Source organism: Xyrauchen texanus, chromosome 2 (genome assembly GCF_025860055.1).
Source record: "Xyrauchen texanus isolate HMW12.3.18 chromosome 2, RBS_HiC_50CHRs, whole genome shotgun sequence".
Taxonomy (NCBI): domain Eukaryota; kingdom Metazoa; phylum Chordata; class Actinopteri; order Cypriniformes; family Catostomidae; genus Xyrauchen; species Xyrauchen texanus.
This window is the reverse complement of record NC_068277.1, coordinates 47,291,254-47,316,563: the sequence shown is the minus strand read 5'-3', so window position 1 is coordinate 47,316,563 and position 25,310 is coordinate 47,291,254. Positions and strand designations below refer to the sequence as shown.

The following is a 25,310-nucleotide window of genomic DNA, read 5'->3' as shown; positions in this document are numbered from 1 at the left end:
TTGACAAAAATGTCCTTTATAAATAATCAGTATTTCGTCATGTTATAGTCATTCATTTTAGTCAGTTTAACAAAATGACATAAATCAACGAAAATAATATATTTTACTTGGTGTGAAAAATGGACACAAATGGAAAAACTGTAATATACCAAACTTTAATCAAATCAAATAAAATATTTAATTAAACATTTAATAATCTTCATGATGCGCCTTTTTCGTCAAACGTTTTCTTCATTGATTTCGTTAACAAGATTAATAATGAAGTCTTACATTGAAATCGAATCAGCAGTATCACTAGTTTCACCTCTTAATTTGATATACAATACAAACATTATTAGTCGATAAAACACTTGAATAATCATATTAAAATATACTTGTATCTGGTGGTGATTCAGGAGAGTCCCCTGTTCTCTAAGTAAAAGCACTTGGAGTTTAGTGTCAGAAAAGTGTACATTTCATTCATTCAATATATGTAAATAAGAGTGTTGTGTATCTTCATTAAAGTTTTAAAAATTTTTTATGTATAATCGTGTAATATAAATATATCATCATTATTACACAAAGGCGATGTTCAGGTAACCCCAAATCATGAGATTCATCTGCCAGAAGAGCCATTTCGAAACAAAAGGGACATAATGTATACTTCCACAAATTGCTTGTAATTTTAAATCTCAACCACATGTTGCTAGAGAGCACAAAGTTACCTAGTGCAGCTTTAATGATATTTAATTAGAATCAGAATTAGCTTTATTGCCGTAAACGTACTTAAGGATTTTTTTTTTTTCTGGTGATAGGAGAAACAAGTGCACACAGAACATTACAGTGAGACACAGGATATAAAACAAGCTAAGAGTATAAATAGACATACAAATATAAGCACATATAACAGAATGGCAAATGAACATGTGCAAACGGTAATATATGTGCATGTAAATACAGTTATTGAATTAAATATGTGAATTTACATATGTACATGAGCTGTATTTACATTATTGCACCATGGGGGCAGTTTAAATGTTCATGTGGAAATTGGCCTGAGGGTCAAAACTGTTCTTGTGCCTGAATGTCCTGGCGCTCAGCGCTCTGTAGCGCTGGCCAGAGGGCAACAGTTCAAAGAGGGAGTGGGATTTCTGAGGCCTGTGACAAAACCACGGGATTGCAGCTAAATCGGTGCTCTGGTTGGCCATGCTCATTAATTATGAGCAATTTAGCGACATGATCTGAGCCACATAGCAATCCAGAGACATGATCTGATATTATCGCCACATAATCTTGTAGTGTGTAGTGTGAGTGATGCAGTGACAACAGCAAACTGCTCCAGCCAATCACATCTTATCATGCATCTTTGGACAGCAATGAATAGCCAGAATTTTATCATAATTGTGTTTTATTAAATATATGGCCTGAGCACTCTACATGACATGGTGTCTCTTCTTTTGATTTTCAGACAAAATCAGTACACAAAACATTTGGACCGCAAGCTGATCATAACCATTTATTTTGGGAAAAACTTGTGTGATTTATATGAGAAAACGTTTTGTTCACTGTTGGCCCAGGATATCTCTTGGCAAAAGATATTGTAACTTGTGCACCTTGTCTGGGATCTGTAGTATGTGCGTTGCTAAGACAAGAAGACGACAGATGACAAGAAACCTTGTTGTTTAATGTGATTCAGGTAGTCATGTAGTGAGAGCGTGGCTCTTTAACGTAGTTTGAAACTTAGGAACACTTTTAGACATCCCTGCATTCAGAATTGGACGTCCATCTGTGTTTGAACGCAAGAACGCTATCTCATCTTGTGCTTTCGCTAGTGTCAAGCAAGCCTGAAGGCCAAAGTATACTTCAGTTTTCAGTGTTGCTGATCACTCCCTGCACAGCATGCGTGTACAAATTTTGTCATCAGCGTCTTGACCAGACAACACGGTCCTTGTCTGTGAACATCGTCGCCGCATGCGCTGGCCATTGACTGTACTAAAAGAGTATCACAAACCATAGTATTGTGCATGCATCGAACGCGTTCGTATTCGACCGTGGTCAGAAAAGTATACTTTGGAAGGCAACCCGGTCGGCCGTGCACGATCCGATCTGGAGCGCAGAAAAATGAAGTATACCAGGGCCTTGAGTGTTGTTTGTTCTCAGTACAGCTGTGCGTTGCATGTACAGATTGAGTTTTGCTTACTGCCCCCTGCTGAAAACAGGTGGTTCTTCAAGCTTGAATTGATGGTAGGGATATTCCTTTTTACAGTGCAGGACATGATTAGTTCAGTTTTTAAGTGAGTAATTATTGAGTTTTATATGCCTTATTTTTATTTTAGATTATTAATCGCATTGAATTAACGCATTCAATAGACAGCCCTAAATGTAACCAATCACAGATATATAAGATAGAAGTGGCAAATCAGAGGTGTTAAAATTATATATGTATGTGCAAACCAGTATTGACAACCAGTCCTTCTAATTGAGTTTAATGTAATCTGATCCACAGATTTGTTTTATTTTTAAACAGCAAAAAAAGATAACATTCCTCTTAAAATGGCCTCAAATCATTACCATTAAAGATTTTTTTTTGTTGATATTTTTAAACAGGGTATCCATAAAAAGAGACAATTTGCTATTTAGTTAAACATCTACAAGAAACAGTAAGGCAGAGGGAGAAAGAGAGAGAGAGTGTGTGTGTGCGCTGAGTTAATGTCTAGGATGAGATCTGTTTGTAAAAGGATTTATTGCTGGAGTGGCAAATGAACAGGAGCAGAGTGAGTGTTTGTAGAGCTCCTTAATCCTCGTCTTTCTGGGAGGCCAATAGACCTCCTACTTTAGCATGCACTCACTCTAGCCCGAATGCTGTTCTTTTTATAGCCTTAACACCCTTATCAGCGCACATCACTCACAGACAATGTTTAAAAAGTCATCAAAAAGTGATGTTTAAGTGAAGGCAGAGAAAAAGAGGTTCACTCTTCATCCAGGTTAAGTCTTGATGAATGAAGCTTATCTATGGAGTCTTTGCAGTAAACCTAATTTTGTTGCATGCATTTGGTGGTTATTTCAAGAGCTGGAGCTGGATCTCATTACACAGATGAACACCTTGTTGAAAGGGCTTGGTTTTGACCAATCTTGATCAAATTGTTTATTGAAATTCAAGAGTATGTGATAGTTTATGAATCCTCGACAGTTTCTAGATAAGGAATGTTTTTCCTATATTTTTTATCCCCAGCACAAAAATGCCATAAATCTCCTTCTCAATAAATTTAGCCAAACTCAAATCTGGCGGTAGCACAAATATTCAAGAGCTTACCTTGTCCTCCATCCTGTTGAGTCTGGAGCCAATAGTGTTCGTGCCTTTGTCTTTCAGGCGCTCTACAGAAGACAAGAACGTCGCCAAGTTAAAATATAATAAAACAATCCACAACCATGAATGTGAACTCAGACTACAAGACTCCAATTTGATTTGCTGCACAACAGCAAAACACTGTGGGGGTGGAAGGATAAGAGAGCAGAGAGTGTAATGAATGACCCAGCTTTACCTGAACTTGTCTGGAAGAGAGACGGCTTCCCTAAGGACTGATCCAGTCTGTCAGAGCCAAGTGCAGCACGTGAAATGTTCATGCGCAGAAATGGCAAATGGAATGTGAGAGGAATAGTTAAAGAGATGGATGTACCTAGAACTCCAAAGGTCATCAAACAGTAACCTAAACAACCATTATTTCAATGAAATTTTATATATGCACAGCCATGCTAAGATAAACACTTTCCTCAAGACTTGCTATCACATGACCTAAATTGAGTTCTCATCTCACCTTCTCTGTAGCTCCTTGATACGCACCATGAGGTTGAGGTGACCCTGAGAATACTGCTCAATTACATCTCTCACATCGTAAGGCTTACGTGCTTGCTGCAGAAACACATACACAAACCAGCTAATGTAATGTACACTCATCAGTAACAGTTTTATTAAAGACCTTTGGATATCAGAAATAATCATTTACCCTCATATTGTTCCAAACCTGTATGACTTTCTTGCTTCCATGGAACACATAAGCAGATGATAAGCACTGTACACCTGTGTGGAGCGGAGGGGGGCGGGGCTGGGTCGGAATATCGCACACCCGGTCCCCAATCGGCCTGATGAGGCACGCGATATTCTGACCCAGCCCCGCCCCCCTCCGCTCCACACTCCTCCCGGCGTTATCTCAGGCCGGGGTGCCACCGGCATGACATACATCCCCCCCCCCATCCCTGGGGCGGGGTATATCTTGCGTCCCGGTTTCGGCACCAATGTAAGGGGTTAAAATGGGCAAGGAGGAGGCGAGAACCGGCTTGTCAATATAAATAATAATTTTATTAAACTCAAAACCAAAACACACGAACATGACAGACATGCCCGTAATTCTCTCTATCTCGAACCATCGTCACCGGCCGCCTTTATCCCTCGCGCGCCTCATCAGGCCGATTGGGGACCGGGCGCGCACGATATTCCGACCCGGCCCCGCCCCCCTCCGCTCCACAACCTGGTATTACATTAAAATGTGTTTTGGGTAATCCATTTGCAATGGGACAATGCTAAAAACAGGTACAAATGGTGTCCAAAGCGTTTTGAGATTTGTCCACTTCAACCACACTCAGAGGTGGTAAACTTTGTGGTTTTAAATGGAAATTAACATCCGATCTGCAAATTTTAAAAAGCGTTTGTGCATGCACACATCACGGAACATCTTTGTTGTGTCTGATATCAATGTGCAGCAACACAGATGAGAAGAACACACATTTAAAGCTCAGTTAATACAGACACTGTCCTAAAATAACTGAGAATTCTGCTCTAAACTTCATGTTTGTGCATAAATGAAATGCAAGTATAATTAAGATCAACTGTGCAGCATATATTTAGTGCATTATATTTCTTCTTTTACTTTTTGTGCTTTATTATCATGCAGTAACACACTGACATGATTGATGTCTGCTGTCATGAAATCAGAGACACTCCCCTCGAATCCAAACACAAGGGGTCAAAAGAGATGCATATTATGACCAGTTTTAAATGGTGATGTGTCTCACTTCTCCACTTGTGATCAGATTGGCCAAAGCACATTTTAACACCAAGTGTAAACAAGGCCTTAGGCAGAATGCTAGCTTCAGTCACCATTCACTTCTCTAAATAAGGTGCCATGAGTGAATGGTGTCTGAGGCTAACATTCTGCCTAACATCTCCTTTTGTGTTCCACAGAAGATTATACTGGTTTAGCAACATGAGGGTCAGCAAATGATAACATAAATTCCATTTTTATCCCTTAAATAATGAATCAGTTGGTTGAGTGAACCCCTTGATCAATGAAGTCGGATAGTATCAGATCATCACAAAAGTGAACTCTCTTAACATCAAATGAGCCCTGAGGGCTAAGATTTTCTCTTGATTGTCACCTTTGAAGAAAATGACTCACATCTGCTGACACCCTGCCCTGATCAAACAGGTGATGATGCTCTTGGCTATTTGACTTAACTTGAAGTTACTAACTAACATGTGTAAGATGTAAGAAGCTCAACTTTTGCTACAGAACTTAAGCTCAGTTTGATCAATGTCAGTGAAATATACAAACATTCACACATCTCTGGCACAAATTAACCAAATCAGGATAAACTTGAGCCATTGAAAGGAGAGTAAACATCAGGCACAACAAATCTAGTCAGCAGCATCTGACAAACACTCCAAAGTGTGTGTTCTAGGTCACAAGTGTGTGTGAGAGGAGGGGAGAAGGACAAGAAGAAAATAAGAAGATTGAGAGAGGACTGAGGCAAGCAAGTGAAATGAAAGGATTCAGAGAAGATGGGAGGGTAAAGGGAAAAGACAAACAAATTGCAGTAACGAGTATCAAGTGACGCACAATCGCAAAAAACGGAGGAGAAAGTGTGTAGGACAGCAATTAATGTAATCCTCTGACATTAGCATGAATTATGGAGGATCCAGCAAGGGCATCTGCTGTGACTGAGAACCAACTTACTTTCTCAACTTGTTCAATGTCTTCCACTCAAAATGTATCAAAAACCATGTTATTCCCTGATAAGACTAAAAAAACTAGATGCTTATTATCTACAACATGAATTTTTATTTATTTTTTGCTATCACACATACTCAAACCAGCCTGTCAGGCGGTAACAATCATGCCGTAGTCCATATAACTGATATCACATTTTCCCCATTCTGATGATTGGTGTGAACATTAAGTGAAGCTCCTGACCTGTATCTGCATGATTTTATGCACTGATGCCAAACGATTGGCTGATTAGATAATCACATGGATGATTGTTGGTGCCAGATGGGCTGGTTTGGGTATTTCTGTAACTGCTGATCTCCTGCGAATTTCACACACAACAGTCTCTAGAATTTACTCAGAATGGTGCCAAAAAGAAAAAGAAATCCATTGAGTGGCAGTTCTGTGGATGATAACATCCATGCATTTATGTTCTTAGTAGTACCATAACATCATACAAACTTCAGATTTGCAGAGAATTTGTTTTTTTTTGCAAATAAAAAAATAATCTTACCTGGAATTTCTTTTTTGCGACAAAGTAGTGCATTCTCTGGATCACACGAATGGCTGCTCTGTGGGAATCCCGCAACCTGTGTGTGCATATGTGTGTTGCGATTATTATCAAGATGAGAGAGAAACAGAGAAAGAAACTTTAAGCCAATATTGATTTAAATCAAGCTCTGTTGGGTTAGTAATTTAACAAAGTAATCCACAACAAATGACTAATTACCTCTTTGAAATTGTAATCAGATTGCTGACTTAACACAGTAAAGTGATTGATTTGACAATAGCGTTTTAAAGAAAGTGAGGACTTATGGTCATCACATGTTTTTGCTGTTATAGGAGACTATTTTGTGAATCAAACAGTTAGAGAAGACAAAATAATAGTTTGACAAGAGTGTAAAATTCACTCATGAAGGATGTCCACTACCAGTAATCTTCTATGGTTTAGTTGAGCGCATCACCAACATATTTATTTTAACTTCTCTGGTAATTCATGATGGTAACTGCAACTGGAAGAATCTTCAGAGAAATGGCCGAAACGTAAGATATTACAGCTTTGTAGCCTATGACAGAGTGCAGGCTTTTTCTATTGTTCCCCTTTTAATTGTGTACGCAACTGCCCGCAATGTGTTTATTTATGTATTTAATAGCATTAGCATTGACTAAACATTATCAACTGAACGCAATTTACCCATGCCTGATCAAAATGATCAAACCTAAATTATACAGCTCATAAATAAATAAATAAAAAATAAATACAAGCAGTAAATAAAAGTTTCTAAATAAGTATAGGCTATGGTTTAAAAAGAAAACAAATATTTTTTATTTCTCTTTATTAAAATGTAATCATGGCAGTTTACTTGAAAAGAACACAACACGTTCAGATGTCTTATGTATGATTTACTCGGGAGCAGGTGTAAATTTAGTTCGTACCAACTTTTGGGGCCACACTTCTTTCGACTGTCACAGAAACACACACAAACATGTTTTAAATGTATTCTACATAAATAAAAAGATTTTAGAAATACCTTTAACCCAAGTAATGTTCTTAAAAGTAATTAACTTAACTGAAAGTCAGTAACTGTGGGTTGCCTCTCTGGAGACTCAAGGTTATCTAGGGGATAAATTAGGATTGGTACAAGTTCCCTTGCACGCAGACTACTGCGTGGCAGTCTATATGTGATACATGCATATGTGATACGTGCCTGTATCATGTTAGCATGCTAAGGCCCGTGTCTGTTGCACATCACTCTGACAAAGGACTGAGTGCACTCACACAAGTTCCTTTAAATGCATTAGCAGTAGACTGGCTGCAGGCTATCAAGCCTCATTGACTTAATGGACATGGCTGGCTGACAGTTTCTGGTTTCTCCCTGGCTGGGGGCTACAGGGAAATGAGAGATAAGGCATATGCCATGCTCCAGGCAACTGCCAATTTACTGCTCTTTGGTGCCCTACTCAAGACATCAACCAACAACCCTCTGGGTTATTTGCCAGTGGTTAAAGTGCAGGCCTTCTTGCCTTTCAGCATTATCATACTTTCAGCAATGCAGATGTCTATTAATTTGCACTGAAATATGAGGAAAGAAGGTAATGCAAAAACTTCAACTGAAGCTATGTTTGTGTCGATAGGATGATTCTTTAATCGCACTCGTTCTTTATTGTCACTATATTAGGTCTTCCAAGCTATGACATAACTAATGGGAGAATGGGAATTATGCAGTGACCAAAAAGGTTAACTATTTATTTGATGTGAACTATCTTATTCAGTATTTTAAAATATTCAAAATATAATAACAGCTTTGCACATTGTTCTCCCAACCAACTTCGTGAGGAGCCACCAGGGATGCTTTTTAAACTGTATTGAAGGAGAAGCAGTGTAAGGTGAACACTTGATGGCTGGTTCTCTTTACTACACGGTCTTGCCATCAATATACTGTATATCTACACTGGTTTGAGTTTTTCTGCATTGGCTGATCTCCTAGGATTCACAGACAACAGTTGCTATAGTTTACTCAGAATACTTCCAAAAACAAAAAACATCCAGTCAGTGGCAGATATGTGGACGGAAAAGCCTTGTTGATGAGAACGGCCAGACTGGTTCAAGCTGACAGAAAAGCTAAAGTAACTCAGGTAACAACTCTGTACAATTGTAGTGAGCAGAATAACGTGGCGGTCCCACAGACATTCTATGGGCAGAACTGTTGTAACACACTAGTTGACTGTTGCACTTTCTTCTATGATAGAGCCACAGAGGTTGTTATCTCAGTAAATAAAAGAATCTCTGACATAATTTCCCTGTCAGTGATAAAATTATGGAGAAATTAGCTCTTTGCACTATTTGATGTACAAAACAAGTCCAGGTGGGACTTGTGGTAGAAATCAAGTATTTTCCAACCTATGTAAGGCTTATTTTAATTACCACAGAAGCACATCAAGTCCTAACTATCACTAAAATGCAGAATGAGGCTTATTGTTTTCAAGAGCTTTTCATGTGGAGTTTAAAGCGGTGCTCGACGCTGGCATTGACACTCTGATGCGAATCATGAATGCGGCTTCATGATTGATGTAGCAAAGTAGATAACCACAGTCTATTGGCAGAATACTATTTGTGGAGGATGAGATTTTATGGATTTTCATGGCCATTGCAATGAATATGCAACCTATTTTGTGGCTAGATCGTTTAATTAGTCAAACTCCAACTAAGACTTTGGCAAACGTTTAATGTTATTTGAATTGGTGCTATTTTAATGCATTTCTATCTTTATATTGTGGAAGGCTTTGTTTAGAACATTTTAATAAAACATAGTGTTAAATATTGTTTTGTTTTCTTTCCTAAAATGTAAATAAATTAATGTTGACAAGAAAATAGGTATAGTGTCAGATTTGAGCACTTTCAAAATCTGCGATTAACTACAAAAATTAACTACATTAATTGCATGATTAATCATGCAACTAATCATGATTAAAAAAATTATCGACTGACAGAATTTATATATATATATATATATATATATATATATATATATATATATATATATATATATATATATATATACTGGTGGCCAAAAGTAAGTCTGGAATAATGTAAAGATTTGGCTCTTATGGAAAGAAATTGGTACTTTTATTCACCAAAGTGGCATTCAACTGATCACAATGTATAGTCAGGACATTAATAACATGAAAAATTACTATTACAATCTGAAAGAATTGTTTAGAACTTCTGAAACTACTTCAAAGAGTTCTCATGACAGATTTGCAGATCCTTGTTATTCTAGATGTCAGATTCTCCAGATACTAAGGTGACATTTCACCCCACACTTCCTGTAGCACTTGCCATAGATGTGGCTCTCTTGTCGGGCACTTCTCACACACTTCACAGTCTAACTGATCCCACAAAAGCTCAATGGGTTTAAGATCCATAACACTCTTTTCCAATTATCTGTTGTCCAATGTCTGTTTCTTTGCCCACTCAATCCTTTTCTTTTTGTTTTTCTGTTTCAAAAGTGTTTTTTCTTTGCAATGATTCCCATAAGGCCTGCACCCCTGAGTCTTCTCTTTACTGTTGTACATGAAACTGGTGTTGAGCGGGTAGAATTCAATGAAGCTGTCAGCTGAGCACATGTGAGGCGTCTATTTCTCAAACTATTGACTCTGATGTACTTATCCTCTTGTTTACTTGAACATCTGGCCTTCCACATCTCTTTCTGTCCTTGTTAGAGCCAGTTGTACTTTGTCTTTGAAGACTGTATTCTGAAAATCTTAAGACTGTAATCTTCTGTTTTTTGGCTATTTCAAGCATTGAATAGTCTTCATTCCTCAAAACAATTATTGACTGACGAGTTTCTAGAAAAAGCTAAGACATGCCAGTCTATTTCATACTGTGGCAACTCAAAAACAAACACAATACAATGTTAAGCTTCATTTAATGAACCAAGTAGCTCAACTGTGTTTAATATAATGGCAAGTGATTTTCTAGTACCAAATAAGTAATTTAGCATGATTACTCAAGGATAAGGTATTGGAGTGATGGCTGCTGGAAATGGGGCATGTCTAGATTTGATCAATCTCAAATTACATTTTTTCAAATAGTGATTTGGTGCCATTTTTTACATCAGTAATGTCCTGACTCTACTTTGATCAGTTGAATGCCACTTTCGTGAATGAAAGTACCAATTTCCTTCAGAAACAGCGGAATCTGTACATTATTCCAAACCTTTGGCCACCAGTATATATATATTTTAGGGCTGTCGATTTAACACGTTAATTCAGTGCGATTAACTTTACAAAAAATAATAAGGAAGATTCCTGAGAAATGCAAGCTTGTAGGACCACCTGTTTACTCTAGAGGGCAGTAAGTGAAATTTCAGCTGTATGAACAACACGCAGTTTGTACAGTGAAGAAAACACTTCAGTAGGCAGAACACAAACTTGCGTTACGTTCTTGCGTTCAAAACATTTGGAGCGCAAATCCGAACTAAGCGATCTCAAGATGTGTTTAAAGATTGAGTATTAAACTATATTTAACTTGACACAGTGACCTAAACATTTTATGTTTATGATGAAACGCACCCGAGACACTACACAAGCATGTCTGACGCTGGATTGAGATGGTGCAAAATTTGCAAATTACCCATAAATATTTAATCACAAATAAAATAAAATAAATTTCCTTCAAACTTATTTATAAGTACTACCTCACAAATTATATTCTTGTAGAGAGGTTTCATTGTGATGTCGATATATTCTGTACATTTTGTGGTCTGCAGGAGGAAAGACAATTTAATTTATTTTGGAGTTGTCACTACTCGACTTGTTTTTGGTCTGATTTCTGCAAGATTGTTAGAGATCATCTCACTTGTGAAATGGATTGCTGTGAACTGTATGCCAATGACTGACTTATGATCAATAATATAGTAGTAAACAATACATTGTATTCTAAAGCCGCTTTTTCTATTTTCTTATTAATGATTAACTCTTCTGCTACAGGAATGCATTTTAATTATCTGAATATTTTAATTATATATATATATATAATTTTTAAATATTTAAAGATTACTATGTATAAATATATATTGATATAAATATGTATAATCTTTATATATTGAATTATTGTTATATGAGGGGCTTTCTCAGCAAATATTTGTATATGCGATTAATCACGATTAATTAATCGGGACACCATGTAATTAATTCGATTAAAAATTGTAATTGATTGACAGCCCAATATATATATATATATATATATATATATACTGTATATACTATATATATACTGACACCAGTTCTAGTTGTCACACGTGAAGGCTGTCACAATGGTTGACACAATAATCTCAGTAACTAAAATATTTAGAGTTAAAAGTCTAGTTGTCCAAATAAGTATTTTCTCTTGCAGGCAATGTGGGATCAACTATGTTATGAAGGCAGTTTATTAAAGATTTTATCCATGTCACCACCAATGTTCACACAAACCCTATTACACAGCTTTAATGGCAGAATGTCTTCAACTGCAAACCACAAAATATAAATTGATAACTTCAAGCTGGAATCTTCTAGCAGTCTGCACAGAGTTCAGGAATCATACATCCTTAGCTGTTTGTCATTCCAATGGAGCATGGAAAACAGACATTCACAGCGAGAGAGACGGGACACAAGAGATATAACATGGGAACCACCCCATCTGTCCCTGAGGCAGCGCCACTTCCTCTCTCCAGTCATGGTTACCAGCATAGCAACGCTGGTCTCATGACCTCAGCAGGGTCACCATCTGCCTCTAGTGCTGGCACAAAGCCTGGCTAATGGTGAACACCGGTGGAGACTTGCGCAAAAAGGAGAAAGGCTCCCACTTGGACAGAGAGAGAGAGAGTAAAAGAAAAGAAGATAATATAAGGCCTTCTTTCTGCCAACTGCAACACTCTCTTCCGTTCCCAATCTTATTTTTTGTTAAGTCTGTCTGCTAAACAATGGGAGCCAGATGTGGAAGCAATTGCATATCCACTGAAGCGCCACCAATGACGCAACCAGCTTTTCTACAAACTGCATTGTGTATCATAATGTACTGACATTGTTGTCTTTAAAAAAAACAAATCATTCACGTATGAAAATCAAGAATCAACACTTCCAGTGAGAAAATGATTAACTGAGTGATGCCTTTTGTTAAGGTGTTTGTTCTACACGTTAATGTACAGACCACAAATAAAATATGAACAGAAATTGCATGAACTGTAGAATTTATCGTGCCCTGTGAACCACAATCAAGCTATTTGTGCATGTTTTAATGGTAAGAGATGATCCAATCAAAAGCTGCCCTTCTAAGTTTTATAGATTATATAAGTTGCCTAAAGAACTGAGTTTGCATGCTTGTTCATCTAAAAAGGGACTGATGTTGTTCTTGTGACAATGACCGCCATAACTACACCAAATAAAGATCAAAGAAATGCATTGTGGGACAGGCGAGTAATTAGTACCATCAACACTTCAGGCCAAAGTGTCTATCTCCCCTCCTCTAATTAACTCTAACCCTAACTAACAGGGTGTGTTCAACAACATTGTTCAGAGGAGGTGATCTCAGATTGGCCTCCACACACAATGCAGAAATATAACATCCACCATTCTGTTCATCTCTCTTCTATCAATTCTCATTAGTGGAGGATTGAGGAGAGATAACCAGATCTTAGACTAGCACCCATGGGGACTGATACAAAAGGAACATGTGCAGAATCTTTTGCATTGATTAGAGCTAAACTGACGAGATGCTGGGGAGAGGTTGGCAAAATTAAAGAGAAGCTTAAGAGAGATAAGGATTGAGTAAGTCATTTTTGACTGAATTAAAGGCATATTCAAACCAAAATAAAAATGATCTAATCATTTACTCACCCTCATGCCATCCCAGATGTGTATGACTTCCTTTCTTCTGATTAACACAAATAAAGATTTTTAGAAGAATAGTGAATGGGTACCAAAAAGCATATTATGGCATCGTAAAATTTCTTCATAAGGCTCCAGTAGTTAAATCTAAAGCGATATGATGGGTGGGTAAGAAATATCAATATTTAAGTCCTTTTCACATTCTTTGTGCACATCGCCACCTACTGGGCAAGGAGGAGAATTTATAGTAAAAATGACTTTTTTCCAAATATTGATCACTTTCTCACCCACACCTATCATATTGCTTCTGAAGGTAAATACTGATCCACTGGAGTTGTGTGGATTACTTTTATGCTGCCTTTATGTACTTTTGGAGCTTCAAAGGTTTGGTCACCATTCAGTTGCATTGTATGGACCTACAGAGCTGAAATATTCTTCTAAAATCTTTGTTTGTGTTCAGCAGAAGAATGAAAGACATACAAATCATCAACAAGAGTAAATGATGAGGGAATTTACATTTTTGGGTGAACTATCTTGTATACTGTGTATGTACAATCAGAAATATCTATGTGCCATTAAATGGATAGTTCACCCAAAACTGTAAATTCTGTAATCATTTACTCACCTTCAAATAGTTTTGAACGCATTATGACTGATTTCTTCCATGGAACACAAGAGGATAAATTTTGAAGAATGTTGTTGCTGCTCTTTCACAATGAAAGTGAATGGTGACTGAGGCTTTCATTCTCTTACATTTTATTCCTAACATCTCTAATTGTGTTCCACAGAAAAAAAGCAAGTCCTAGGTTTGCAACGAAAAGTAAATAATGACAAACTTTTTATTTTTAAGTGTAATATCCTTTTAAACAATTGAATCTGCCAGTCTGATCTGAAAAATAGTGATAATTCATTTTATGTGTGTGCTTTAGGGGGGAAAAGGGATCCATCATTTCACTTCTCCCCAAAGTGGCCCTGCTAATCTAAGTGTAATCAAAAGTAGCTAAACAGGAAACATAACAATCACTGGGCTTCACTCTAATCTTATCGCTAAACGTTATCCATGTACACACACACACACACACACACACACACACACACACACACACACACACACACACACACAGTTTTACTCTAGCATTGCCTCGGTCAGTACTAAAAACAATAATTTGTGTTTTTAAAATGTCACGTAAATGCTTTAGTCTGTCTGAAAACATCCGATATTTACGAAGTCAGACAAACAGACCTAGATAATACCCGTTAATCAGACAGCAACTGGCCTCATCGTGCTCATGCTCTGAAAGACAGAAATTATACACAATGTATTACTGGCACTTCTTCAGCTGACATCCTTCCATTAAATATTTGATGTACTCTATGCTCAGACAGACTGATGACTGAATCTTGACAACACAAAACCCCACTGTAGCCCGATTATAACTGTGTATGTAAACATACTGAGTGGTACTGCGCAGAGACTAAACTCACACAGACAGAGGAAAAATATACAGTCCTAGAGCACATTAAGTGGTTAAATCTTTATCTTCAGGAGCAATATGATAAGTGTGGGTGAGAAACAGATCTATATTTAAGTCCTTTTTCACTATCAATTTCCACTTTCACTTTGTTTTTGGTGACTTACATTCTTCATGCATATCGCTTACCTACTGGGTAGGGAGGATAATTAATAGTAAAAAAAGTACTTAAATATTGATCTGTTTCTCCCCGCACTTATCATATAGCCTCTGAAGATATTGATTGAACCACTGGAGTAGTGTGGATTACTTTTATGCTACAGCACATTTTGTTTTGACATTTTGTTACGTCATATGATGAATGGCAAACACATGTCAATTACCACAATGTCCCCCACAGAGGCCATGTGCGCTTGTGACTCGTCACAGCGAGTCAAATGATGAGGACCATTGTGTGGTGGTGGTGTTGCGCCACAGGCTGCAGGATCGTGGCACTATGGCACTAAAAGGCTCACGGGGGCCCTGTGTTTCTAAGAATAGCTCTCTGGAAGAGGAGGGGAAGAGCATAATGATTAGACGCAGTCTGGGAATCACAAGGTTTAGGGGTTTCAGCGCAGCCAAAGACACTATCACAAATATCAGCTCCGTCTTTCTCCTTGAGCTCAAATGCCTCAATGACATTTTAATAAGTGGTCAGCTGAGATAAGGGCCGCTGAGGCTGTAATGACTGATAATCACTGACCAGAGGCCGGACATTGCACAACGCTAAGAGCCTGGGGCGCAGTCTGGGCTGCTGGCCAGAAGCCATCACACACACATATGTGGACACAAAGGCGTGCGAGCGCAAGACACCCATGCACACACACACACACAAACACAGCAGGGGTCCCTGTGGCTTCAGCCAAGCAGAGATCTCTTTCATCCCGATCATCAAAGAGCCAGGCTAGTACGGAGAGTATTAAATATCGTTACGAAGAGTGACACAGAGGGATGCAGCATTCACTCTGACGTTGAGTCATCTGCTGCTTTACACCATGACTAAATAGCTCATGTCCCAAACCTGTGGCCTCATATACTCCTAAACATTACAGCAGCCAAAAAAGTGACGTTTATTTCATTGCAGCTCCTCAGACATCACTAGGGGCCTCCCAGCCTATTGTCATTTCATGTTGCCAACTAACAAAGACACTTACTTCGCCGGGCTCTTTGAAAGTAACTTGATATGGTACATTAATATTAATTTCACTAAATAAAGCGGAAATACTGATGTTTATAGACAACAAACACTTTTTGTATTGTTAAGGTAGCAAATTATTAGCTTAAGACAAAATTGCAGTACTAATTGTTTTCAATTGAGTGGTTAAAAACAAAATTACTGTGCATTTGAAAGCTTGCCGCCAACTGCTGCTCACTGGAATTTGTCAGAATGCTTGTCAAGTGCATTGTGCGCAGTGTTCTGTTACAAAGTTCTACAGAGAGTCTTGCTGCGCTCTTGGTCTGACAGCAAATGAGAGAATCATCTGGGATGTGTTCTTTCTTGCTGAGAAACTTGCTCTCTCTCTGTCTGTCTCTCTGTCTTTCACTGCTTGGCTGACTCTCGCTCCATGTCCCTCGTTAGCTCTAACACACTGTAACGAAACACAATTACTGTTAAGGGGGAAGAAAAGGGGCCGTGACAGGCAAAATAAAGAAACTTGTGCTGGCAAGCCGCGCTGAAGAGGCATTAGTGAGCCAATGTTCCTGTCCCATGCCCATTCAGCATGCCGCACACTCCTCTACACACCAAAATCACACACACATACTCCTTCTACACATTATACTAAGGTCTAAAAGGCAAAAGTAAAAGGCATATTCTTAATCTTATTATGACCAAGAGATATTTTATTTAAATGACATGAAATTGTTTAGTTAAAAGTTTTTCCAGAAACTTCCCAAAAACTGTATGAAACCTTTGAAAATTTAGTGCACTAAAAGGAATAAATAAGTTTAAAATAATGCAGTGCAGTTGGGCATAGATATACAGTGCATTCAGAAAGTATAAACTCCATAGCCCATAAAGACTAATTTTTGATAAATATGAAAAGTTATTATAATGAAAAAACTGAAAAACCACACTGACATAAGTATTCAGACCCTTAACTCAGTACTTAGTAGAAGCACCCTTGGCAGTGATTACTGCCTCAAGTCTATTTGGGTATGATGCGACAAGCTTTGCACACCTGGATTTGGGGGTTTTCTGCCATTCTTCTGTGCAGATCCTCTCAAGCTCTGTCAGGTTGGAGGGGGACCGTCAATGGACAGCCATTTTCAGATCTCTCCAGAGATGTTCGATTGGGTTCAAGTCCGGGCTCTTTCTGGGGCACTCAAGGACATTCAGAGTTGTCCCTAAATGATGGTGCACACTGTACGATTTTGGCCACAATTCTGCCATCTGAGACAAATTTCAGGAATCCTAAAGGATGTCTGTCGTCGCAAGGCAAAATCGCCAATCTTACAACGTTCAGTGTGACATGTTCACAGACGGCCAATTAATAGCCTTTGCGATGATCTTCAGCTTCTGAAGAAATTTGGGCAGGGTCTGAAATTTAGCATCATAGCCGTAGAGTGTGACTGCTATTACGATGGCCAGATGAGATATTTCGCTCATCTCTCGCACCCTAATTCACTTGAAAAGAAACCTGCTCCGTGTTTGCAGCCCAGTTTTCACTCTACTAAAGCACTTTCAATGTTTTTCTTCTATTCATTTTATATAAAAAGTTTAAATAAATAAATAAATAAGCAGAAAACACTTAGAGAAAAGTGTAACACATCAGCAATATGATAGCATTATTCTCTGAATTAAATAAATAGCTTACAAAACGAAAATTAATAAACGATTGCATTTTCTCTTTTTTTCTTTACATTTATCGTGCATTTTCTTTACAAAGTTATTTTAATTACTATTTTACTTTTAATAAATTTACTTTAAACATCTGTAAACTTCTTTAGTTAAGATTCAAATCAAAACAATTTTAATTATAAATAAATAAATAAAATAAAATAGAAAGATTTATACTGGTAAGTATTTATGGGACGTTTTAATCCAAATCAGCAAATACAGTTGGATACAATTATAGAAATCTATGACATGTTTATGCATCATCCATTGGGAATTTGCAAGCGCGACATAATATTAGCCTATATTAATTTTAGAAATTTTGCGTGGCCTATAGGTTACTAATCTAAAAGAGGAGAAAGATGTACTATAACCCACCTTTTTTTTTCTCCAATGTGAATGGAGAAGTTTGTAATTTTTCATACCACAATTCTTTTTATTTCCACAATGAATATGTGCTTGTGGTAGCTCATTATTTCTGTAGGCTACCTCCCACACTCACGTTCATTCTCAACATCTGTATTTTTCTGTATTTGTGATCAGATCTTATTATAGGCCTATTTGACAACATCCATCTTTCTTGTAAATGTTAGCCTATCCTCGTGATGGAGTGGTATTGGAGCAATGGAAATGCTGATGTCCTGACTTTCAGAGAGAGAGAACAAAATGCTCCTCCGTTGTGGGAAAATTTAGATGTTTCGCTTCTTTTCCGCAACACTCCCGTAACTTGATTCACATTCACTGATCGGGACGATTTGGAACACAGTAGGCAACGATGTGTATCGTGCTGTCTGACATTACGTTGCACAGTGTGCCATGGCAATATCAATGCATTCATATCGTACAGTCTGACAAGCAAAAATATTAAAGACTATTATAAATCGTACAGTGTGCACCCGCCTTAAGCCACACTTGTGTTGTCTTGGCTGTGTGCTTAGGATCATTGTCCTGTTGGGAGATGAACCTTCGGCCCAGTCTGAGGTCCTGACTGCTTTGTACCAAGTTTTAATTAAGGATATCTCTGTCTTTTGCTGCGTTCTGCTTTCTTTCAACCCTGACCAGTCCCCCAGTCCCTGTTGCTGAAAAACATCCCCACAGCATTATGATACCACCACCATGCTTAACCGTTGGCATGGTATTGTGCAGGTGATGAGTGGTGCCTGGTTTCCTCCATACATGACACTTGAAATTGAGGCCAAACAGTTCAATCTTCGTTTTATCAGACCAGAGAATCTTTTTTTCTCACAGTCTGAGAGTCTTTTAGGTGTTTTTTTGTGTGTCTTGGACTAAGGAGAGGCTTCCGCCTGGCCACTTTGCAATAATGCACAGATCTGTGGACTATTGCAGTGATAGAAGTCTTCTGCAAATTTCTCCCATCTCCATGATATCTGGAGCTCAACCAGAGTAACCATCAGGTTCTTGGTCACCTCTCTTACCAAGACCCTTCGGGGTGAAGTTTTTGCTCACGATTGAACGATTGCTCAGTTTGGGTGGGCAGCCAGCTCTAGGAAGAGTCCTGTTTTTTCCAATATTTTTCCATTTAAGAATTATTGAGGCCACTGTGCTCTTGGGAACCTTTAATGCAGCCAAAATTTGTTTGTAGCCTTCCCCAGATCTGTGCCTCTACACAATCCTGTCTCTGAGCTTTGCAATTTCTTTGACCTCATGGCATGGTTTTTGCTCTGATATGCATTTTAAGGTGTGAGACCTTATATAGACAGGTGTGTGCCTTTCCAAATCCTGTCCAGTCAATTGAATTGGCCACAGGTGGACTCTAATCAAAGTGTAGAAACATCTCAAAGATGATCAAGAGAAATAGGATGCACCTAAGCTAAATTTCAAGTGTCATAGCAAAGGGTCTGAATATTTATGTCAATGTGATATTTCAGTTTTTTTTTTTTTTTATAAATGTGTTATCAGTTATCAAAAATCAGGTTTTTGCTTTGCAATTATGGGGTATGGACTGTAGATTGATGTGAAAAAAAATTATATAAAGCATTTTAGCATAAGGGTGTAACATAAAAACATGTGGAAAAAATTAAGGGGTCTGAATACTTTCTTAATGCACTTTATGGGCCCAAACATACTTCAAGTACGCAAACGCAGATGCGAGCACTTTGCCAATGCATGGTCAACACGTGTGTCAGGGTTTGTGCAGAAGAGATGAAAGAGTGAAGATCCAAATGCAGAACTTTAATATTAAACAACAGAAGAGTGAACAATGATGAAGATAACACAAACTCAACAGAAGTATGCTGGTAAATTATACAAACTATAGAACCAGCAAAGGAACAAGGAATAAGAGGACATATATACACATGGGATATTTTACATTTACATTTATGCATTTGGCAGACGCTTTTATCCAAAGCGACTTACAGAGCCCTTATTACAGGGACAGTCCCCCGGAGCAACCTGGAGTTAAGTGCCTTGCTCAAGGACACACAATGGTGGTGGCTGTGGGGCTTGAACCAGAGTCCTTCTGATTACTAGATTACCAGTTATGTGCTTAGACCACTACACCACCACCTCTCGATATAATTAAGGAAGAAACTGAAGGCAGAGACAATGGAGTGGAACAAAGGAACTTTCAAAATAAGAGTCATAACAGGAATCCAATACGTAACAGCATGGTCCCATTGTACATACATTATGTGCGCTTGTGCGTTGCTCAGGCGGTTACCAACATTGGACCACAGGAGAAAGAGTTTTTTAGGCACCACGAAACCAGATGTGGTGGAGTGAACCATTGAGGGGTGTGCTTTTGTATTTGCTAAAAAGACGACAGAAAAATATGTTTGTATAATATAACTTGTTCACTGCAGGTCATTGGATACACGTTGAATTTAGACCAAACTGACCCATCGACCTTCAGTTCCAGAACCACTGGGCTGGACCAGTCACTGTGGGATTCCTCGATTAACCCCATATTGAGCATGGCCTTGATATCTTCCCGTAACACTTGTTTTTTGTGTTCGGGTAACCTATAGGGGCGACTGCGCACTATCACCACTGGAGTTGTCTCAATGTGGTCTTCTATGAGATTTGTAATATTGGTAAGAGGCGAGAACAAGTCAGAGAATTCTCCTTGCAACTTGGCAACCTCTGTGCTTTGTGACGGTGAAAGATGGTCTCTGCAAGTAACCGGGGTGACTCGATTGGTGGTTTTTACCTTCACCTCTGGTCCGAGCTCCTACCTCTCTGGAACCACCATCGCCAAAGTAACAGGGACCGCCTCTCTCCATGGTTTTAGGAGACTGAGGTGGTAAATCTGACATGCTCCACCTCTATCCATTCATTTAATCTCAAAATCGATTTCCCGGTGGAGTAATACAAGAACTTTATCTCCTGGTGTAAATTCCCATGGTCGAGTACCCTTATTGTACAGCTGGCTTTGGCGTTCTTGTGCCTGGAGCAATTTGTGCCTGGAGTATTAATTGCCCCAGTGTGTGGTGTTTTGATCTCAGGTCAAGAACGTATTGAATATTTGTTTTTGCTGTTTGAAGGTCCCTCCTCACAATTTTCCGGCAGGACGTTGATCATGCTATGCACTCGATGCCCGTACAATAATTAAAATGGGGAGAACCCAGTGGAGGCTTGCGGGACCTCACATACTGCAAACAATAGGGGCTCGAGCCACTTGTCCCAATTTCGTGAGTCTTCGTGCATGAACATACGAATCATATTCTTCAGGGTCTGATTAATCCATCCTAGCTATCCATTTGGGTGTGGTAAACGCTGGTCCAAATCAATTTAATCCCCAATAATTCGTACAGTTTGAGTAGTGAACGTGACATAAATGTAGTGCCCTGATCAGTGAGGATTTCTTTCGAAATTCCCACTAGGGAGATTATTCTGAAGAGTGTCTCAGAAACAATTTGCGCTGAAATGTTGCACAGAAGCACTGCTTCCAGATATCGCGTGCGAAGTCCATCAGAACCAATACAAAGCAATGCCCTTATGCTGTCCGCTCTAATGGTCCGACGAGGTCCATGCCAATTCTTTCTTAGGGGGGCAATGGCACTTTTTGTGGTGGCTACGGGATTCACCAGCTGACATACACTGCATGACGCACACCACCTGCACACATCCCCATGAAAGCCCGGCCAATAGAAATTGGCCATCATACGGTTTAGTGTTTTTTCCTTCCCTAAGTAACGTGCCATTGGATTATGATGAACCTTCTGGAATAGCATTTCCCAAAGGATCTTTGGCATTAACAATTGGGTTGTATCCTCCTTTGTCTGAGTGTCCTGCATAACTCAATACAACCAATCCTTAGTAATTGAAAAATACGGATATGAGAGGTCAATGTCTGGCTGGAGGCATTGACCATCAACCCTGTTTGCTTGGTCAAAGGCGTGCCTAAGGGTCTTGTCTCACATCTGCTACAGAGTGAAATCTCCTGCAGGGAATCCTCTAAGGGCAGGGGCTGCGGCTTTCCCATCCCTTGTGTCATCCTGACGTGGAGCTGATGTAGATGGCCCCAGCACCACCTCCTCAGCCAGTGAATTGCACACCACACATCGATACACTTTGTTAATGGGCCCATCAACACTAATTCCCCTCAATAAAGTTGTAAATTCCAGTCAATTTGTACCCAAAATTAGTGGATAGGTGAGTTGGGGACTAACCGCCACCTCTATTCTATGCTTTTTAACTTGCTGGTGAGGGTTTTGGTAATTTCGGCAAGGGGCGAGGACTCAATGATGGAGTATCTTCCTCACAATCCTGGGTTTCGGCACCAATGTAACACAGCCCTTTGTAGGTGTAGAAAGGAGGAAGCGGGAGCCGGATTAAACACTCTAATGAAAACTTAATCCACTCTGAACAATTAAACTCTGTTTGGGCTTTTCAGCCGTAGCACACACACAGGTTCAGTTCTCTGTCTCCGCTGGGCTTCTTGTCTCCCCCTTTATCTCCCCAACGCCACTCACTGAAACACAGAACAGCTGTTAGAGATTTCCCTTTCCATTCATTCCAGCTGGCCTCGCTCTCCATTCGCAAACCAGTGCTCAGCCACGCCCCCATCACCACACGGCCCTTGCGGCAACATTGAGAATACACTGCGTACTTGCGTTATGATATGAATTGTGCTCTGACACATTTCACAAAGTAACGATGCGTGAAATCGATCTTGCGTAGCAAGATGTGTCTGCATTCATGTACTTAAAGTATGTTTGGGCCTTAAATGTGTTTCGTCAACTTCTGGCACTTTTAATACTGCGGACTTCTAGAAAGTAAAGTCTTGTCTGTACTGTATTTTCTCAATAGTTTAAAGTGTTTATATTAATAATGTCCAACAGCGTATGTACATGCATCATAGGAGGTTTATGTCATTTTGTTCATTTTTCTAAAAGTAATGAAAATTTGTGTTTAATAAAATTCTGTGGTGGAATTGACGCTGACGGAAACGACACTTTTAATGTTTTGAAATAAAATTGACGACTCCTTTGCCTTACAAAGATTAATTTCACAGTTGAGATTTTATGTATCCTAAATACACACAATAATGTGTAAAAAAGAAATCTGTGAAATTGCCAGCATGAAGATTATTGCTCTGTAAAAGAGTGTTTCTTACAAAAATCACTGTTGCAGACTTTAGCCCAAAAGCCTATTTTGACTAGGGCTGCTTGTCAATCAGGATATTGTTGCCGTGTGTAGAGCCGCAGACAATGGCTCTTTGTCTCTGGACCAGTGTAGACGGCCTGGCTTTGCCTCTACAACTAGAATTCCTTCTCTGTTTACTGAGAATAAATCAGTCTTTTCAGCCGGGTCTCCTTTGGTAAACCTCACACCCACACCACTACAAGACTGCTACAGCAGATATGTGCAAGTACAAATGGGCACTTTTAGAGGCACCAGCGTTTGCTTTGATTTCAGCTTTATACCTGTGTCCCTTTGGACAAGAGTTTATTTTCTTTGATCTAGAAAGCCACAAAAGGTGACTTTGTGTTTGATGTGACATGATTACTTTGTACAAAACAGCACTTCAGTCCATATCTCAATGTATCATAAAAATATCCTGTTAAAGCTTACACCACTCAATTTAAGAAACTGTTTTGGTGTTTAGTTACTGTTTAATGGAGTGTTGATACCTTCCAATGTGTGTGTGTTAGGAGTACACAGTTAGAGAAATGTTTCTGTGGCATTGTTCTTTCCCCACCCCCAATGCAGCCGAACTGTTTCAGCTGCCAGCACGAGGAGGGTGTTGTGCCTCACCCACCTCTTGAGTTAACAGCCTGGGTCAAAGGTCAGAGCAGGACAAATGTCCTGAGAGAAGAGGAGAGGAGAGGCAGGGTTCCCACTCTTTTCAACCAATGAATTTCCATGACTTTTCCATGAATTAAAAGATAATTTCCATGCCCAAACATTTAGCCTTCCATTCTGAAAATGTCACCAAAATCACATAATCACAAATTGTAAAAAAACAAAACCACACCATTGTTTGAAAAGTTAAACTGAAAACATTTAATTTAAAATGTAACCCATATAACCTAAATATAATCCTAAAATGGCAGGTATTAGCAGCACATCGTTGTCTCTAAGGGTGCATCTGGGTTTGTTTCCTCGCTCCTCCGCCTGCCCCCGCTTGTCTCTGTTCACTTTATATTATTTCACTCCAAACCGCGTTCCGTCATCAATGTGAGTACAAACAGCAGCTGTTTACCACTTTAACTAGGCAACAACTCAAGAAGACATCAGCTTTGCTGTGTTATTAAAGTTAATTAATCTCTTTGGATTTACCACCAAAACTATACATGGACAAAACGACACTTGTGTATGTCTCCAAAGGATACACTGAATGTGCAATAATGTGATGAAAATTAGCGTTTGTCTGCCGCGAGCCCTTGGATGCGTTGCAAGAGATGTGAAGTTTGTGAGCTGCTCTCTGAAGGGGATTTATTTAGAAACAAGCAGGTGTGAGAAATGCATTATACCATAATTATTGTGATCAGGAGCCTGCAAAGACACAAATTAAGCGGTTCACTTTAGGGCTTGGTAATAGGATGATGTAATCGTATATCGACGATATCTTACAAAGAACCCGATGCTGATTTCGACACTCAATTGACCAAAGATGATCGACAATTTCGGGAAATGGAAAATCAAAGGATCTGGGAATCAGCAAATATATTAAACAGTAGCCCAGTGTGTGAAACCTGCCAAATGTGATGAGGCTGAATACGGTTCGCAAGCTCTTCATCCAAATGTATTTCATGCACGAGTAATTTTGCTCTTCTACCCGCAACAGGCAGGCGATCTGTAAGACGTCTCGGAGTGACACATGACAAGAAACGTTGTTAGACACAAAGTCTTGAATAAACATATTTTATTATAATTTTAAGAACAGTCTAAGAAAGGACGTCAATGCTCATGTCTGATTAGCTGTTTTGTCTCATGGAAAAGCACATGTAAAGAGTTATCACTCCTTTTTCTCTGTTTCATTCAACTGAAAACTGTTTGCAAGACTAATATCGTCTATAAGAATGCTGCAAATGATCTCCGATCATCTGAGGAGATGGTGTGACTTTAGTTTGCATTATTTCCATGGAGCAGTTAGCTCTCACA

General features: G+C 38.9%; 1 protein-coding gene across 1 annotated transcript in view; it reads right to left on the bottom strand.

The window, feature by feature from the left end:
* The window catches only part of kcnq1.1 (potassium voltage-gated channel, KQT-like subfamily, member 1.1), a 55,222-nt gene that overhangs the window by 4,226 nt on the left and 25,686 nt on the right, over positions 1 to 25,310 (bottom strand). Inside the window, exons 14-17 of the mRNA XM_052142340.1 lie at positions 6,535 to 6,610; positions 3,795 to 3,889; positions 3,522 to 3,568; positions 3,293 to 3,354 (exon numbers count right to left, since the gene is read on the bottom strand). Of these exons, the coding sequence (XP_051998300.1) occupies positions 3,293 to 3,354; positions 3,522 to 3,568; positions 3,795 to 3,889; positions 6,535 to 6,610 (280 nt within the window). The remainder of the gene's footprint in view (positions 1 to 3,292; positions 3,355 to 3,521; positions 3,569 to 3,794; positions 3,890 to 6,534; positions 6,611 to 25,310) is intronic.